This window comes from Pelophylax lessonae (genome assembly GCF_965119305.1).
Source record: "Pelophylax lessonae genome assembly, chromosome: 8".
Classification (NCBI taxonomy): Eukaryota; Metazoa; Chordata; class Amphibia; order Anura; family Ranidae; genus Pelophylax; species Pelophylax lessonae.
Window position 1 is genome coordinate 106,901,280 of NC_138775.1, and position 17,620 is coordinate 106,918,899.

The following is a 17,620-nucleotide window of genomic DNA, read 5'->3' on the forward strand; positions in this document are numbered from 1 at the left end:
TTTACTAGTAATGGCGGCGATCCGCGATTTTTTTGTGGGACTGCGACATTGTGGCAGACAGATCGGACCCCTGACTGACATTTTTGACACCTTTGGGGGGACCAGTGACCTTAATACAGTAATCAGTGCTAAAAATATGCACTGTTACTGTAATAATGACACTGGCAGGGAAGGGGCTAACATTGTGGGTGATCAGGGGGTTAAATGTGAGTCTAGGGGAGTTATCCTAACTGTGGGGGGGCGTGGCTTGTGAAATAACCATAGAGACCTGTGTTCCTATATAGAAGGATCACAGGGGCTCTATGATCATTCCAGGGAGAAGAACCGTCAGCTGTGTTTACAACAGCTGACCGTTCTCTCTCTCAGCGGGGAACGATCGCAGGTGTCAGGCAGCAATCGGAGCCGCCTGCCCGCTAACGAGCGGGGGCAAAAGCGCCGCTGGTGGCATACGCTCGCCCCCTAGCCTTCTGCGCACGACCGGCATATAGTTAAGGCGGTTCGTGCATGAGCGGCTGCCTGCCGCAGTATAACTGTAAACCTAATGTAAACTGAAATATGTAAAGACTTGTGTATGTAGGCATTTCTTTGCATAAAAATTGCTTTTCTCTTTGGTTCATTGACAGACACAGCTCCTGTTGTTCTTGACCATTGGATTATGCTGCCCTCTACATGAGTAGGACACTAGGAAGAAGAAACTTCTGGCTACACCTATGGGCAGTCCCAGTGGGTATACTACCTCTTCATGCTATAGTTAGTTTTTTTTCTGCCTAGTCAGGAGTAAGGACCACCTAGTTCCTTGCTGGAATCTTTGGTCCTGGCAAAATTTTTAGGTAGGACATTTTTTCCGCCTGGATTCTTCCTGTAAGATCTACAATCAACTGCCAGACTGGGCGATCGGCTTGATACTCTAAATCCAGTAGTCACCCCAGTCTGGCCAGTGAGCGCGTGCAGACCTCAGCTCTGCGCCAAGTCGGCCACGACATAACCTCACTGGACAGGTACTGGCCCTGCGAGTGAAACGTTTCGTGTGGTCTCATACGACCTGGCCTCGGCCAGAGTTCCTCCTGGCTGACGACCCCCCATTTCGTTGGAGACAAGGATCTGTCTGGTGCAGTACCCACCCTGTTCCTGTTCGCCGCTCGTGTAGTGCAGATTCTTCTGGTGGTTGCAGGTGCATGGTGGTTGTCGGGGGATGGTGAGTCTGGTGGGGATCCTCTTCCTCTTTCCTGAGGATCGGTCTGTGCCTTGTGCTGGCTACTGGGTGGTGCTGCCAGAACGGTGGGGGTTGTCTGTTAGCAGTGTGTTTTTTGTATCTCCCCCCTGGTGACTCATGGAGACTTTGGAGCACGTTTCCCCACCTGATCCCCTCTCTGACACTCCATGCATCCTGGAGTCCCTTGTGTCTCGGGTGGAGGCGGCTTGCGGGCGACAAGCTAGCAAAAAACATCCCCTGCCTCATCTGTCTCCTCAGATCCTGAATCTGATTTGGCCGCCGCGGACGTGGGTCACCCTGCTGGGCCTGCGACAACGTCCCTTGATTCCTCTGATAGTGAGAGTGATTCTGCAAAAGGCACTGGTTGATGCACTGATTGTATCTGCGTCAGACCCTGAAGAGAGACGACGCAGCTGAAGCTGCGACGGAGGCACAGGTACCTTTGGTACTCACAAGCCATCCAGAGCGGCAAAGGTGTTTCCTTTTCCTGCCTATTTTGACAGAATTGTCGCTAAAGAATGGGGACGACCAAAGCGTCCCCGTGGGGTTCCTAAGCGCTTTACTAGGCGTTACCCCTATAATGAGTCCCTCCTTAAGAAGTGGATTGTGCCACTGGTGCTGGACACTCCGATTTCCAGATTAAACAAGCCAACCATGTTTCGGGTGGAAGAGTCCCCCGGCCTTTAAGGATCCGGCTAAACGGAAGGCGGAGTCTGTGGCCCACATTATGCCCTAGTTGGTTTGGCAATGAGGCCGGTATTTATCTAGTGTTGCAAACTTTGACTGAGTAGGCTAAGCTCCTACACCATGGCCTGGAGGGAGAACAGCTTCATCCTGCCTTTGCTGAGCTTGCGGACCAGCTGATCCAGGGGCTGCAGTTCATCTATGATGCCTCTTTGGACGCGGCTCCCCTGATGGCTCACCTCTCTGTTTTGGCAGTGGTTCTTAGGCATGTCTTTTGGCTCAAATGCTGGTCTGCAGACCAGACTTCTAAAAAAGGCCTTGACTAATCTTCCCTTTCAAGGAGATTGTTTGTTTGGAGCTACCCTGGATGACATCATAAAAGGTCTCACATGGGGGCAGAGTACCTTTCTTCCGCAGGCTACTAAGGGCGAGGAACCTTGTCATAGACATGGACCTACCTTCTCGCCTCATAGAAAGTCTTATCGTCCCTCTGGGTTAACTGACCAGGGCTCAAAGCCTTTCAGGTTCTCTGGCGGATCTAAACGAACCTGGTCTTGCAAGCTGAGAGTGGGCTTTTCCAGACCCACCGACATAGCTCCTTCTGCATGAAGGTGCGCCCTCATCCGTATCAGGGGTGGGGGGAGGGCTTTGCTGGTTTCCAGACCCTTGGACTTCCCTGGTACAAGGGTCCACTAAGTCATTCGGTCCAGCTACAAGATCGAGTTTTGCTCTTGTCCACCGGCAAGGTTTTTTCCTTCGAACCTGCGCCTGTCCCCAAACCGGTTACAGGGTCTGTATGGGGTGGTACAAGACCTGTTCCTTCAAGGGGTGATTGTTTCGGTTCCGACTTCGGAACCTTTTCAGGGTTTTTACTCACACCTGTTCACAGTCCCCAGGAAGGAAGACAAAGTGCTTCCAGTTCTGGACCTCAAGGTGCTAAACTGCTTTGTGCGGGTACGGAAGTTCAAAATGGAGTCAATTTGAATGGTGGTGGCATCTCTGCATCCGGGGGATTTCCTTGCCTCTTTAGATAGCAAAGATGCCCATCTTCACATTCCAATATGTGCCAGTCACCAGCGTTTTCTCCACTTTGCTGTGGGAGAGGAGCATTATCAGTTTGTGGCGTTACCCTTTGATCTTGTCTCCGCTCCTCGAGTCTTCACAAAAATACAAACTCTGCCGGAGTTAGGCTGGATTCTGAATTTTCAGAAGTTCGCCCCAAATAGTCCAGTTTCGTGGACGGCACCAGGGCAGACTCTGGACTCGGCCATAGCCAAAGTGCTCCTTCCTCTGGACAAACTACAGAAATTGCAGACTGCAATTCGCCTCTTGCTGTCCAACAATTGGTCATCCCTCCGGACTTGCATGCGGGTGATGGGCCTGATGGTATCGACCTTCGAGGCGGTTCCGTTTGCACAATTTCATACAAGGTCCCTCCGCAGTCTCTGGACAATCAGATCCGGATGTCATGGAACTCTTTCCGCTTACCTTGACAACATTGAACGGATCATCTTCAGGGTTGTACAGTGTGAATTCAGTCAGACAATGCCACGGCCGTGGCTTATGTCAATCACCAGGGGGGCACTAAAAGTGCCCTGGTGGCTCTGGGAGTAGTCAGCATTCTAAGGTGGGCAGAACGTTTCTTTCCAGCCCTATCTACCATACACATTCTCCAGGTGAAAAATTGTCAGGCAGATTACCTCAGTCGCAGGCATTGGACCAAGGGGAGTGGTCCCTTCATCCGGAGATGTTTCAGCATTTGTGTCTCCAGTGGGGCACACATCTTCTGGCGTACGCCACAGAAGCGCTGGTGGCCCTGTGGGGTCAGTATCGCCTAATCTCTACGCCTTACCTCCTCTCAAGCTTCTGCCCAGACTCCTACGCAGGATCAAGGCGGAAGGGATTCTGGTCAGCTTAGTGGCACTGGACTGGCCTCTCTGGGCCTGGTATGCCAATCTAGTGTGGCTGGTCGCCAACATTCCTTGAAAGCTTCCTCTTAGGGAGGATCTGCTGTCCCAAGGACCAATCTTCCATCCTGCTTTACAGTTGCTAGTTTTGATGGCTTTGCTGTTTAAAGCCAAGTGCTAAAGGATAGAGGTTTGTCTGAGTCGGTGATTACTACGTTTAAAGCTAGGAAATCTACCTCTAGGAAGATCCACCATCGTACGTGGAAGGAGTACATTGCGTGGTGTGAGTTCCTACGGGTCCATCCTCGCTTCTTCTCGTAGCTCGGATCTTAACCTTCCTTCAATGGGGGGGTTGAACGGAAATTGGCCTTGAGTACCATCAAGGGCCAGGTATCGTCCTTGGCTGTCTTTTTCCAACCACCTTTGGCCACACACTGGTACTGTGCTCCCTGGTGCATACTTTGCTTCAGGGTATCCGACATTTGGTTTTTTCAGTGCGGGCTCCGATCCCACCTTGGGATCTTAATTTGGTACTTTCAGCTCTCCAGAAGCCTCCCTTTGAAAATATTCATAAGTTTCCCCTGCTTACGCTGTCCCAGAAGGTGGCCTTTTTGGTGGCTATCACCTCTTCGAGCAGGGTGTCGGAACTAGCGGCTTTATCCTGTCCACCTTATTTGGTGAGTCACATGGATAAAGGTGGTGCTTCGCCCTTGTCCGTCATTCCTTCCTAAGGTGGTCTCTGACTTTCATTTGAATAAATACATTGTGTTGCCTTCCCTGTGTCCCAGGCCTAAATATCCGAAGGAAATTGTCTTGCATGCTTTGAATGTGGTCCGGGCAATTAGGGTGTGTCTGGCAGCTACGGAGTCTTTCAGGAAGTCACTCTCTATTTGTGCTCACAGACGTACCTCACAAAGGGTTGTCCACTTCCTCTGCAACCATGTCTAGATGGATCAGACAGACGGTGGTTCAGGCCTATTCCATCAGGGGTCAGGTTCCTCCTTTCACTGTCGAGGCGCACTCTACCAGGACATTTAGTGCCTCCTGAGCCTTCCGTCATCAATCGTCAGTGACGCAGGTTTACAAGGCGGCCACCTGGCCGTCGGTGCTCACTTTTACAAAGTTTTATAAAGTGGTTGTGTTTGCATCTGCGAATGCTTTCATTTGGCCGCAAGGTTTTGCAGGCTGCTGTTTAGAGGACCTGATCCTCTTAAAGGGTATATTTTTTTATTATTTTTTTTTCAGGTGGGCTCCAGTTGTTTTGGTTGAGCCTATGTCGCCTGGTTGGCTACTGTTTAGCCTTGGAAATTTTTGTTGTTTCCCACCCTTCATGTTTGACACTGCTTCGGGACGTACCAATGGTAAAGAATGACAGGAGCTGTGTCCGTCAATGAACGAAAGAGAAAATTGGATTTTTGACTTACAGTAAAATCCATTTCTCTTACGTCCTCTGACAGTCGCTGCCCACTCATACAATCTGCACGTCTGGGTATTGGTCTTATCCACAGGAGTAAGCTAGGCAGAAGATTTTGTTAGAAAACATTCACAAAACCTTTGTATAGACACACCTACAGGGGGCCGTCTCTCTGGTCCAATACCCCCATCTAGCTGCATTCCCAATTCAGTTTGTCTCTGCCTAGCACAGAGGCGGCTCTAGGCTTTGTGAGGCCTAAGGCAAAACTTGGATATGAGGCCCCACTCACACCCATAATGGGAAAAAAAGCGATAAAAATTAACTGCATAAATTGCATACATTAGGAGCCTTAACCTTTGTACTATGAATTCATAGTTTCTAGAATTTTCTCTAACCAATTCTTCTTTAATCAAAGATCATTAAACATCGGGTATGTAAGTATATATGTCTGCTCTTACATCACAGCCCCCAGCATTTCCCTATAGGTCATGATTCCCTGAGTCCCTCCTTACATCAGAGTTCAGTGTCCCCCCTTACATAAGAGTTCTCCTTTAAATCAGATTCCCCCCAGCATCTCCTCCTTACATCAGAGTCCACAGAATTCCTCTTCACATTAGAGTCCCCCTCTTAAATCAAATTTCACAGAGCCCCCTTTACATCAGAGTCTCCAGAGTTTCCCCCTTACACTGTAAGAGGGAACTCTGAAGACTCTGATGTAAGAGGAGTTCTGGGAACCCTGATTTAGGGGGAATGTTGGGGACTCTGAAGTAAGGGGAGTTCTGGAAACCCCGATTTAAGGGGGAATGCTGGAGACTCTGATGTAAGGAGAGTTCTGGGAACCCTGATCTGAGGGGGAAAGCTGGGGACTCTGGTGTAAAAGGGAACTCTGTGGTCACCAAAGCTCCCCCTTGCATCCGAGTTTCCAGAGACCCCCTTACACTTCCCTTCCTCAGTCCGCCACAGTCTAGGGCACGACAAGTCCCACTGCAGAAGGCTGCCATACCTGAGTCCCCACAGAGGGCACTGTAAATTCCAGTATAGTGCACTGCCATTCCTCCCTGAGGAATGGAAGCCTGCTATGCTTGGACTTGTAGTGCTCTCTGTAGGGGACTGAGGAATTACTGCCTGCTATCCTAAGATTTGTAGTGCCCTCTGTGGGGACTAAGGCATGGCAGCCTGCTATTCTGGAACTTGTAGTGCCCTCCATGAGGGACTGAGGATTCCTCAGTCCTCCACATTCTAGGGCACTATAAGTCCCAGCATAGTGGGCTGTCATTCCTCAGTCCCTCAAAGCTGGGGGGAAAAACAACAGAGTTAAACATCTAAAGGACAACTCCAACCAAAACTACCAATAATGTACAGAGTCCATATGCTATATAATGTCAAAGCCCCGCTACCCCTCACCTTCCACCTCGGTCGCTGTCATTGTGTAGGGCAAAGGGCTCCAGCTCCACCATGTTTGGCTTTGATGTCAGATATGCAGGACTGGCTCAGATCCACTCTCTTCCCTGGCAACTGACTCTGGCATCACGGGGGGCCTCTCCTCCTCCCCTAGCCACCCAGGGGCACTCTCCTTCTCCCCCAGCCACCCAGGGGCCCTCTCCTTCTTTCCTAGCCACCCAGTGGCCCCTCTCCTTTTCCTCCAGCCACCCAGGGGCCCCTCTCCTTCTCCTCCTCCAGCCACCTAGGGGCCCTCTCCTTCTCCTCCAGCCACCCAGGGGCCCTCTTCTTCTCCTCAAGCTGCACAGGGTCCCTCTCTTTCTCCTCCTTCAGCCACCCAGGGGCCCTCTCCTTCTCCAGCCACCCAGGGGCCCTCTCCTTCTCCCCTAGCCACCAAGGGGCCCTCTCCTTTTCCCCTAGCCACCAAGGGGCCCTCTCCTTTTCCCCTAGCCACCAAGGGGCCCTCTCCTTTTCCCCCAGCCACTCAGGAGCCATCTTCTTCTCCCCCAGCCACCCAGGGGCCCTCTCCTTCTTCCCCAGCCACTTAGGGGTCCTCTCATTTTCCACTAGCCACCAAGGGGCCCTCTCCTTCTCACCCAGGGGCCCTCTCCTTCTTCCCCAGCCACCTAGGGGTCCTCTCATTTTCCACTAGCCACCAAGGGGCCCTCTCCTTCTCCCCCAGCCACCCAGGGGCCCTCTCTTTCTCCCTCAGCCACCAATGGACCCTCTCCTTTTCCTCTAGCCACCAATGGACCCTCTCCTTTTCCCCTAGCCACCCAGGGGCCCTCTCCTTTTCCCCTAGCCACCCAGGGACCCTCTCCTTCTCTTCCAGCCACCCTCTCCTCCCCCAGCCACCCAGGGCCTTCTTCTTCTCCTCCTCCTCCACCAACCATTTTAGGACTCTTCCAACTTCCCTGGGGCTACTCACCCCCTTTGCGTAGTAGACACACCACAAATCTATGACCAGCCTGCAGAGTGGGACAAACAGGGGGACAAAAATTGGGACTTGTCCCAATTTTTGTCCCCCTGTTTGTCCCAATATTGATATAGGGATGGAAATACGCAGCCTGCAGAGTGACAAGTCGGGGCCTGGTTACCTGTATGTTCCTGGGCCAGGGCAGAGCTCTCCTCCCAACAACTGATGATAGCAGAGTGAGCTGACCGGGCAGTCACTTCCTACTGATGCAGGTACACGCCCACCGATTCCTCCACATCTTAGGATTACATGATCAGATGGCCAATCCCCAGGCAGAGAAGGCGGTGTAAGTTTCAGCGGACAACAGACACCTGGCAGCCGCAGTGAAGGGACTGCAGCACACTGCTGCAACTTTTATATCCGAGGATTTAAACAATCTTTTACTTGGGAGATTTCCCTGACTGCGCCCTTCTAAATGTTGTCGCTCCGCCACTGGCTGTGAGGCCCCTGTAGGTGCGAGGCCTTAGGCGACCGCTTAATTAGCCTAATTAGAGAGCCGCCTATGCCTAGCATAGGAGTAGGCTGGCTTTTCCCTTTCTGGGGCTGCAGTCTCAGCCTTTTTTCTTATTCTTTTCTCGAAGAAAGTGTTTTTTCTTTACAATGATAGCTTTTTATTTGTTCCGGCGCTTAGTTAGTTGGACTTCGGAAGACTACAGCGTTTGCAGAGCTGGGATTCGCACTGGTTATCCTAGAGCCTTATGGAATCCCGGCCTGCCATCGAGCGTTAGCAGGCTATGTGTACGCCCCGGCCTCGCAAACGACCATGTCCCTGTCCTCAGGGACGAGCCTGCGGAGTGGCTACTTCGCTGGGATGTCTCAACTGCGGTACGCCGCGTGTTGCTGACGGCACCACCACCCAGAGTGGTAGGCTTCCTGTCACAGAGCGGTACCCACGTTTTTGCTGGACCGGTGAGTACCATGCTACCTCCTCTGTCTATGGCATTGTCTGTCGGGATGTGTATGTGGGCCCTCTGTTTATGGGGATGGCAGTTCGGTATCTGTAATGTCCCCCTCATGTCTGTCAGTGCAGTCCCTGTGTGTCCCTTCCCAGTCCCTGCGGGGGCGCTGTGGCAGTTCTACCGCTGTATGGGGGGTTGCGGGGGTCCCTGGGGTGCTTCGGCATCTATTTGGGAGTACAGACTTGGTGTGTGGGGGCCGCAATCGGCGAAAAAACGCGCGGCCGCCGTTTTAGGTGTGGGCAGGCTGTTTTGGCCTCATTGTGAGGGCAGCAGACATTTTCTGCAATACTGTTGGCGCCGATCGGGCGCCATCTTTGTTGTGGGCACTGTGTCTTTATGTGGTCAGCGGCCATTTTCCCGGAGCTTTCTCCATAGACTGGTATTGGCAACCATTTTTTTGTGGCTCAGGGCTGTGTTCTGCCTCTAGAGGCGTGAGGTCACTTCCTTTCTTCTCACATGCAGATCGAGTTGGCAGCATGTGGCAAGTATAGGCACACTTTGGGGGGATTGTATGGTGTTTCCTGGCCTGCATTCCTGCTAGCATTCATTTTCCTGCAGTTTCCTGTAGCACAGGACGTGTTCCTCGTTGCGGTGGGAACCGCGGAAATCACCGATTTAAAGGGCCAGTGTCATTTAAATTTGAGATTGCTATTATGGAGTCCCAGGATAGCAAATTCCCCCCAGATCTGGTGGAGGGTTCAGGTACTCCTGAATCCTCTGCTATAGTCTTGCTTACTGCTTCACTTGCGACTTTAGCGTCTAAAGTGGATTTGTTGATGTCTGACCGGGCTTCTAAGAAAAGGCCTATGCTCTCTGTCGTCTGACTCAGAGCCAGATTTGGTTGCCACGGACAGCGTACCCCCTGAGGGGTCTCAGTCCTCTGTCGAATGTGGAGGAGGAGGAAGATTCCCCCTTCGGATCAGCTAGAGAAAGCGCTGCAATGTCTGTGCTTATTAGCTCTGTGAAAGACACTTTAAATTTGGATGATGAGCCCCCCCTGTCGGGTAAGCGGTCTTCCTTCGGGACCCGCAAAGCCTAGAAGTCGGGTCAGGTTTTTCCCTGTCCCGCGGAGTTTCACGATACCGTGAATGACCAATGGCCTTTTTAAAACGTAATTTTGTGGTGCCCAAGAGATTTCAGTACCGTTATCCCTTTGCGGATCCGGTGGATTCTCGCTGGACTGCGGCTCCTAAGGTGGCCCACACTGTGTCCAGGTTGAATAAAGCCACTTTAATGCTCGCTGAGGCTTCTCTGGTGATTAAAGACCCGGCGGATAGGCGGGTGGAAACTCTTACCCGCCACATCTACATGGTAGCGGGTTCCTTGCTGAAACCTGTGTTCGCTTCCGTAATGGTCTCTCAGGCTGTTGTGGAGTGGGCCAAGGCGCTTAAGCGCACTCTTATTGCTGACTGTGCCCCTCCTGCTACTCTGGAGATGGTGGATTAAATTGGTCAGGCTCTTTTATACCTGGGTGAAGCGGCCTTAGATGAGGCCCCTTTAGTCGCACGACTGTCTGCAGTCAGTTCCAAGAAGACAGTGTCTGACATCCCTTATGCAGGGAATCGTCTTTTTGGGGACTTTGGATGAACTGGTGAAGGGGATCACGGGGGGCAAAAGCACTCTGCTGCCTCAGGTGTCCCAGGGCAAGTCCTTCTGCGGTAAGCTGGGCCCTTCCTTTAAACCTAACCAGGGGTCCTTTCGTGCCTTCAAGGCACAAGACAAAGGTAAGTCCTTCAAGGCCTTTGGTGGCCAGAAGAAGCCTTGGGTGGGCAAGTCAAAAGCCGCCCACACTGGCACGGCGGCTCAGTCCGCCTCGACCTGAAGGGGCTCCCTCACCCGTTTCAGGGGTTGGGGGACATCTGCGCTGTTTTCCCGAACCTTGGCTAGCCAAGATTCAGGACAGGTGGGTTTAAGAACTCATTCTGTCAGGGTACAAGATCGAGTTTCGATCGCGCCCAGCAGACAGATTCTTTCCCTCAAATCTGCATTTGACCCCAGATCGTTTCCGAGATCTCCATCGGGCGGTTCGGGATCTCCTCGCCCAAGGGGTGCTTGTCCCGGATCCACACCGGAACAGGTTTCAGTGTTTGTACTCTAATCTGTTTACAGTGCCCAGAAAGGAGGGCAAGGTGCATCTGATTCTGGACCTAAAGTTTCTAAACTGCTTTCTGCGGGTCCAGAAGTTTCGAATGGAGTCCCTCCGGTCGGTTGTGGCATCCCTGAGTCCAGGAGATTTCCTGGCTTCAATCGACCTTAAGGATGCGTATCTACACATCCCAATATACGAGGGTCATCAGAGGTACCTCCGATTCGCAATTGCGGAGGAGCACTATCAGTTCGTGGTGCTGCCTTTCGGCCTCGCTTCGGCTCCAAGAGTGTTTACCAAAGTTTTGTCTCCTGTTCTAGCCTTGTTGGGGGTACAGGGGATTGCCGTCCTCGGTTACCTGGACGATCTCCTGTTAAGGTCGAGCTCCAGTGCCACTCTGTTGCGCGATCTGTCGATCACAGTTCAGACGCTCCAGGAGTTCGGGTGGACCATCAATTTTCTGAAGTCGACCTTGTCCCCTTCTGTTCGTCTCCCTTACCTGGGGATGATTCTGGACTCCGCCCAGGCGAAGGTCTTTTTTCTGGAGCACAAACTCCGGATCATGCAGGCCAAGGTCAGGTCCCTCAGGGACAACGAGTCCTCCTCGCTTCGGACCTGCATTCGGTCTCTGGGCTTAATGGTGTCGGCTTTCGAGGCGGTCCCATTTGCACAGTTTCACACGAGATCTCTTCAAGCGGAGATTCTCGCCAGGTGGGACAGACGTCCTCACTCTTTGAAAAGAAGGATTTCTTTGAGCCCCCTAATCAGATTAGATCTCCTGTGGTGGCTCCAGTCTCTGCCTCTGACCAGTGCCTTTATCTTGGGCAGGTACAGGTGTGGAGGAATCATCCTCACTATCTGATAAATCAGGGAGCATGGCTACAAACACTGCAGGGTGGGCCACATCCCCGGCAGCAGAGCCTGATTTAGGATCTCATGAGGCAGGGGAGGGTGGGGGACGCTTTTTGCTAGCCCGCCGCCAAAAGGCCACCTCCACTTGGGAAACAAAGGACTCCAGGACCGTCGTCAGTGCATCAATGGAAGGCTGGGTCCCCGAGGGACCTGCTGCCTGAAAGAGAGGGTCAGGTGGGGAAACCTGCTCCTGAGACTCCATAAGATAACGGGGGAACCCACAAACAAAATCGTGTCTAGCGGTGCACTTCGGTGGGGACTCACCCACCGAAGGCACTGCACCTGTATCACCACAGGTGTACCCGAAAGCAGAGCACCCCACGACTTGCAGCAGAGAGAGGTAGGGACCCCACCAGAGTAGCACCGGTCTTCACCAGAGATAGCCAGTATCCAGGTGTGGCGTCCAGGGGAAAAGGAGGAGGCTCCACTGTCATGGCCACCGCTCCTAATGCACGACCAACCAAAAATGGCCGCTGGACTACAGATATGGCCGCCGGTCTTGAGAATCATACAGGCCCCAATACAATGGACCTGACCATGGCAAAATGGCTGCCACACGCGGAGCCTGCGAGGATCCTAGGAGGGACCCTGCCTGGGAAGTCCGTGCCGCCCGCGGCATGCCCATGTGTCCATATGTCGTGACTGACCTAGCGCAGAGCTCTGGTCTGCGTGTGCTTGCTGGCCAGACTGGGGGAACCACTGAATCTAGCTAGCCAGCCCGGCAGTTGATTGTATATTTCACAGAGAAAAGATGCCATTAAAAGGAAAACCAGGACCAAAGATCCCGGCAGGGAACTAGGTCCTTACTCCTGACTAGGCAGAAAAAAACTGAAGGCCTATAGCAGAGAGGGGGATGTATACCAGCTAGGACTGTCCATAGGCGTAGCCAAGTCTTTTTTTCTGCCTAGTGTCCTACTCCTGTTGGAGTTGATATAACCCTATGGTTCTGAATATTGAGCACTGTGTCCATCAATGGACGAAAGCGAAAAATGTATAATGTTTAGGCGTTCTTAGTAATTTCCCTACAAAACAAAAATATGATTTTTACATGTAGGAGAGAAGTGTCCAGAAGCAATGCATTGTAGTGTGTTGCTGTGTGTTTGGGGCATATTGCAACACAGATACATTGCCTTAGTGCATTGATGTGATATTCAAAATAAAACACTGAAACACTAACTCATGCATAGACAGTATCACTGCACAATATCTTGATGCCGACCTAAATGTTCTAGTGCTTTCAAATAAATATTGCGTTTCATAAGCTGATAACATTACACTAAAACAGGCACCCATTTGGTTTGGTGTTTCCAGACTGCTCAGATATGTGCAGGCAGCTGTACCTAGCTTTAGTGTAACCATTATATGTTTAGAGTTTGTACAGGTGTAAATTAACATTATATTTAATGATCTATGTTTTTGTTTAAGGAATCGCCACCTACTGCAGCCCCTCTTCCACCTATTGATGCATCAGTTTTTCTCAGCTTTCCGTCCCCAGACAAACTCTTGCGGATGGGTCCTAAGCGGTCATCAATAGCAGCTCAGGTATTATTTGTGTTGTCTATTGCACACTGCTGAGATATGAATATTTTACAGCTATTCAAAATCAAAGATAATTGTCCATTTTATTCTTCTGCAATTGAAAACCAGCCCACAGAACAGAGACACCGGAAGTCTTTACCTCAACCTTTTGAGTTATACTGCCACCTACAGGACAATTAGAACACTGCTAAAACAATGCAACTGTAGGCCAATTCAAGATAACCCCTCCCACTACCAACATATCTCTGTATTTGTTTACTAGGAAAATGGCCATCTCGTCTTGCTAGCACTTTTTTTATTCTTTAATTTTTCTCCATTGGAGACTTCTCTACATTGCTGCTTGATATTTCCCTCCTATTGCAGCTATCCATTACAGTTGCTCTCTGTCTGGCATATGGAGTACACCATCTAGGTTCTGCTGGACCTGATGTGGCAGGGATAGCTTGAAAGTATGAATGGTGTGTATCAGGTGCGCTAATCTGTTAACTAATATCTAATAATATAGTGATATATCAATGATAAAAATTGATGATAAAATAAACAGGTGAAATATGGATTGGAGGACAACTCCCTCCACATCAAAACAAATCAAAAACTAAACAGTAGATGACGTGCTCAGCAATGGGTGAACAAAGAGTAAGCAATAATAAAATTGGGTACAATAGTGAATCCAAAAATTAAGTCCATAAATAAATATGAAAGTCCATATGAATCCAACATGCAAGTGATATGCCTCCAAGGTGCAAAACTCAACACAATAGATAGGTGCAGCGAAGACCTCCACCGTGAATGAATGAGCCCCTTACCAGATGGGATAATACAAGGGCGTGTGTATTATCAGATCCAATGATATAGTGTAGCCCAGGGAAAGTGAGAAAAAACCCCAAATATTTCTCTCCAATCAGGAGGGAACAGGTCAGACTCTTACCAGAAAATTCATGTCTGAGCAAGAAAATCCGCCTATATGGAATGCCCTTTCCGTTTTCCTGGGATCCTTGGGTCTGTGTTACTCTGGTGTATAGGATCTCCCCGGTATAGAATGAAAAACGCTAATAGTGTAAAATCGTCAAACAATTTTATTGGAAATAAAGTATCACACTTACAGTGAGTAGACTTGCAATGGAGCAGAAAGCAGTAATGAATACCGGGGATATCAACTAGAGAGCCGCGGCCGCCTCCAGCGCGGTCCGTGGCGATGGAGAGCTAAAGTACAGAGCTAAAGGAGATTGTACAATCAAACTAAAGAGTGTGTGTGGCCAAGTTTAGGCTGAATAAACTTTTACTTTGTCCTTTATATCTTAGACTGATGTTACAGACACCGAAAAGGTGGTACAGGCCTTCATTCAGATTTCATCTGTGTACCGAGATGAACAAGCAGTGAAAACGGCAGTGGAAGATACTGTTGGTAAGCAGCTATTTTTTATGCACCCATCTTTTGCCTTTGATAGCTATTATTAATCTGCCTAATTTATTTACCCTTCCTTTTTTTCAGACTGTTTAATGAAAAAAGCTTTTGGCAGTTCACTTTTTCAGCCAGATATGTTTATTACCAGTTTACTTGTGCGCATGGGTCTTCTTAAGGTAACTTAATCTTGTGTTGTTTCAGAAATTAGAATCAAAGGCAGAGTATTTTAGTTGTATGTATTTGGTATTGCTTATTCTTGTCATACACACAGCAGTACTATTAATCACACATAAAGTGCAAATAGTATAAATCTGTAACATAGCAGTGATTAGTGAATTAAGCCCAATCTTTAAAAAAAAGTGTCCATGTAAAGAATCTTCAGTAAAATAAAATTGAGAAAAGAAGAAACCGTAATTATAGCTTTTCTTCTTCTCTATAATCCACCGCTGTGAAGAAAAAACGTAAAGCCTAATCAAGTCTCAAATGACCTGTCTTTTTTCAACTCAACCTTACAAAAAATGTCTCGTCACATACAGTGCATCTGAAAAGTATTTACAGCACTTTTTTCCACATTTTGTTATTTTACAGCCTTATTGCAAAATTGCTTAAATTCATTTTTTTCCTCAAAATTCTACAAACAATACCCCATAATAACAATGTGAAAGAAGTTTGTTTGAAATCTTTGCAAATTTATTAAAAATAAAAAACAAAAAAAATCGCATGTACATAAGTATTCACAGCCTTTGCCATGACACTTAAAAAAAACGTAAATTCAGTTAATTGGACATGATTTGGAAAGGCACACACCTGTCTATATAAGGTCTCAAAGTTAACAGTACATTTCAGATCACAAACCAAGTCATGAAGTCCAAGGAATTGTCTGTATACCTCCGAGACAGGATTGTATCAGGGCACAGATCTGGGGAAGGGCACAAAAACATTTCTGCCGCATTGAAGGTCCCAATGAGCAAAGTGGCCTCCATCATCCGTAAATGGAAGAAGTTTGAAACTGTCAGGACTCTTCCTAGAGCGGGCCGCTCAGCCAAACTGAGCGATCGGAGAGATGGGCCTTAGTCAGGGAGTTGACCAAGAATCCAATGGTCACTCTGACAGAGCTCCAGCGTTTCTTTGTGGAGAGAAAAGAACAACCATTTCTGCAGCACTCCATAAATCAGGCCTGTGTGGTAGAGTGGCCAGATGGAAGCCTCTCCTCAGTAAAAGGCACGCGGCAGCCTGCCTGGAATTTGCCAAAAGGCACCTGAAGGATTCTCAGGCCATGAGAAACAAAATTCTCTGGTCTGATGACACAAAGATTGAACTCTTTTGCCTGAATGGCAAGCGTTATGTCTGGAGGAATCCAGGCAATGCTCATCACCTGGCAAATACCATCCCCAATGTGAAGGATGGTGGTGGCCGCATCATGCTGTGGGGATGTTTTTTAGCAGCTGGAACTGGGAGACTAGTCAGGATTGAGGGAAAGATGAATGCAGCAATGTACAGACACATCCTTGATGAAAACCTGCTCTAGATTTCTCTGGATCTCACACTGGGGATGTGAATACTTGTGACTTTTTTTATTTTGAATAAATTTGCAAAGATTTCAAATAAATTTCTTTCACGTTGTCATTATGGGGTATTATAGGGGAGAGGGTGGAAACCAGCGCTATGGATAATTACTACCAGGCTTTTTAAAGGTTAATTAGGTTGCAGCCACCAACCGACCCCTAAGAAACTTAGGGGCTAGAATATATAGTGTGGGGGTGAGAAGTTGGAAACGGCGCTACCTAGCGCATGTGCAAAGATGCGGGTGAGAAGGGGCGGAACCCAACGTCACTTCCGGTCCGCAGCTCGCCCCAGTTGGAACGCGGAAGCTTCCACAGCACTGCCTGCACGTGTCTGAGCTGATCTGCTGCATTCTTAACCGTGAGTCACTACAAACCCTTTGGAAAATTCTCCTTTACATACCGCACAAAGAGGTCCGTTTTCTTCTCCCCCTTGCACCCAGATGGGACCCATCGGTCCGTAAGGACAATTGGGGAAAAGGTTTGAGGAATTTTTTCATACCCTATTCGGCTCCTACTTGCACCATTAGTGATATAGGGTAAGTGCGACCTCTTGTGGTCGATTTGGAGATATACCACAGAGAAGGTATACATTAGTATTCTCACTGCTTTTATCTTAATAACTACCTTTTTATCATATCGTTCACGATAATATTAATTTCACTACTATTTATTGGAAAGTATTTCACCACAATAGTTATTATTAACAACCACCATACTTTAGATATACTCAAGTGATTGGTTTTAAATCGTCCTTTTTAGCCAGTGACTTGGAATTTGTCACAGGCACATACATCTGCACCTGTTATGTTTGCACTATATACTAAGCACTTTCTTCCTCTATTTCTCACCCGCATCTTTGCACATGCGCTAGGTAGCGCCGTTTCCAACTTCTCACCCCCACACTATATATTATGGGGTATTGTTTGTAGAATTTGAGGAAAATAATGAATTTAATCAGTTTTGGAACAAGGCTGTGTAACATAACAAAATGGGGAATAGTGAAGCACTGTGAATACTTTCCGGAATTCACTGTATTACTCCTCAGTGGCCAATATTCTCCTGATCAGGAAAAGATTAACCTCTTGCCGACCGCCTACCATAGTACTATTGCGGCAGGGTGGTTCGGCTGCGCAAAACCACGTAGTACTACGTGATATCGTTCACAAGGTTTTGGTAGTGCGCGCATGCCGCCGGAGCCGCGCTCCTGCTGTGTTTAGACACAGCAGCAGGCGGGTCGCAGGAGGAGCGGCGGCGATTGCCGCTACCCTCCCACAATCGTCAGATAAACTGACAGAAGACCCCCCTGCTTATGTAAACAAAGCAGGCGAGTCTTCTGGCAGACAGGTAGGGAGAGATCAGCAGTTTCATCTAAGCTGAAACCACGATCTCTCTGTGCTTGTCACAGAACCATCCCCCCACACAGTGAGCAAGCATATTTAGGCATACATTAACCCCTTTGATCACCCCCAGTATTAACCCCTTCCCTGCCAGTGTCATTTATACAGTAACAGTGCATAATA

At 49.1% G+C, this 17,620-nt stretch overlaps 1 protein-coding gene across 1 annotated transcript in view; it reads left to right on the plus strand.

Annotated features, from left to right (window-relative positions):
• The window catches only part of RANGAP1 (Ran GTPase activating protein 1), a 355,492-nt gene that overhangs the window by 311,858 nt on the left and 26,014 nt on the right, over positions 1-17,620 (plus strand). The window contains exons 12-14 of the mRNA XM_082265579.1: positions 13,017-13,133; positions 14,433-14,535; positions 14,623-14,711. Coding sequence (XP_082121705.1) covers positions 13,017-13,133; positions 14,433-14,535; positions 14,623-14,711 — 309 coding nt within the window. The remainder of the gene's footprint in view (positions 1-13,016; positions 13,134-14,432; positions 14,536-14,622; positions 14,712-17,620) is intronic.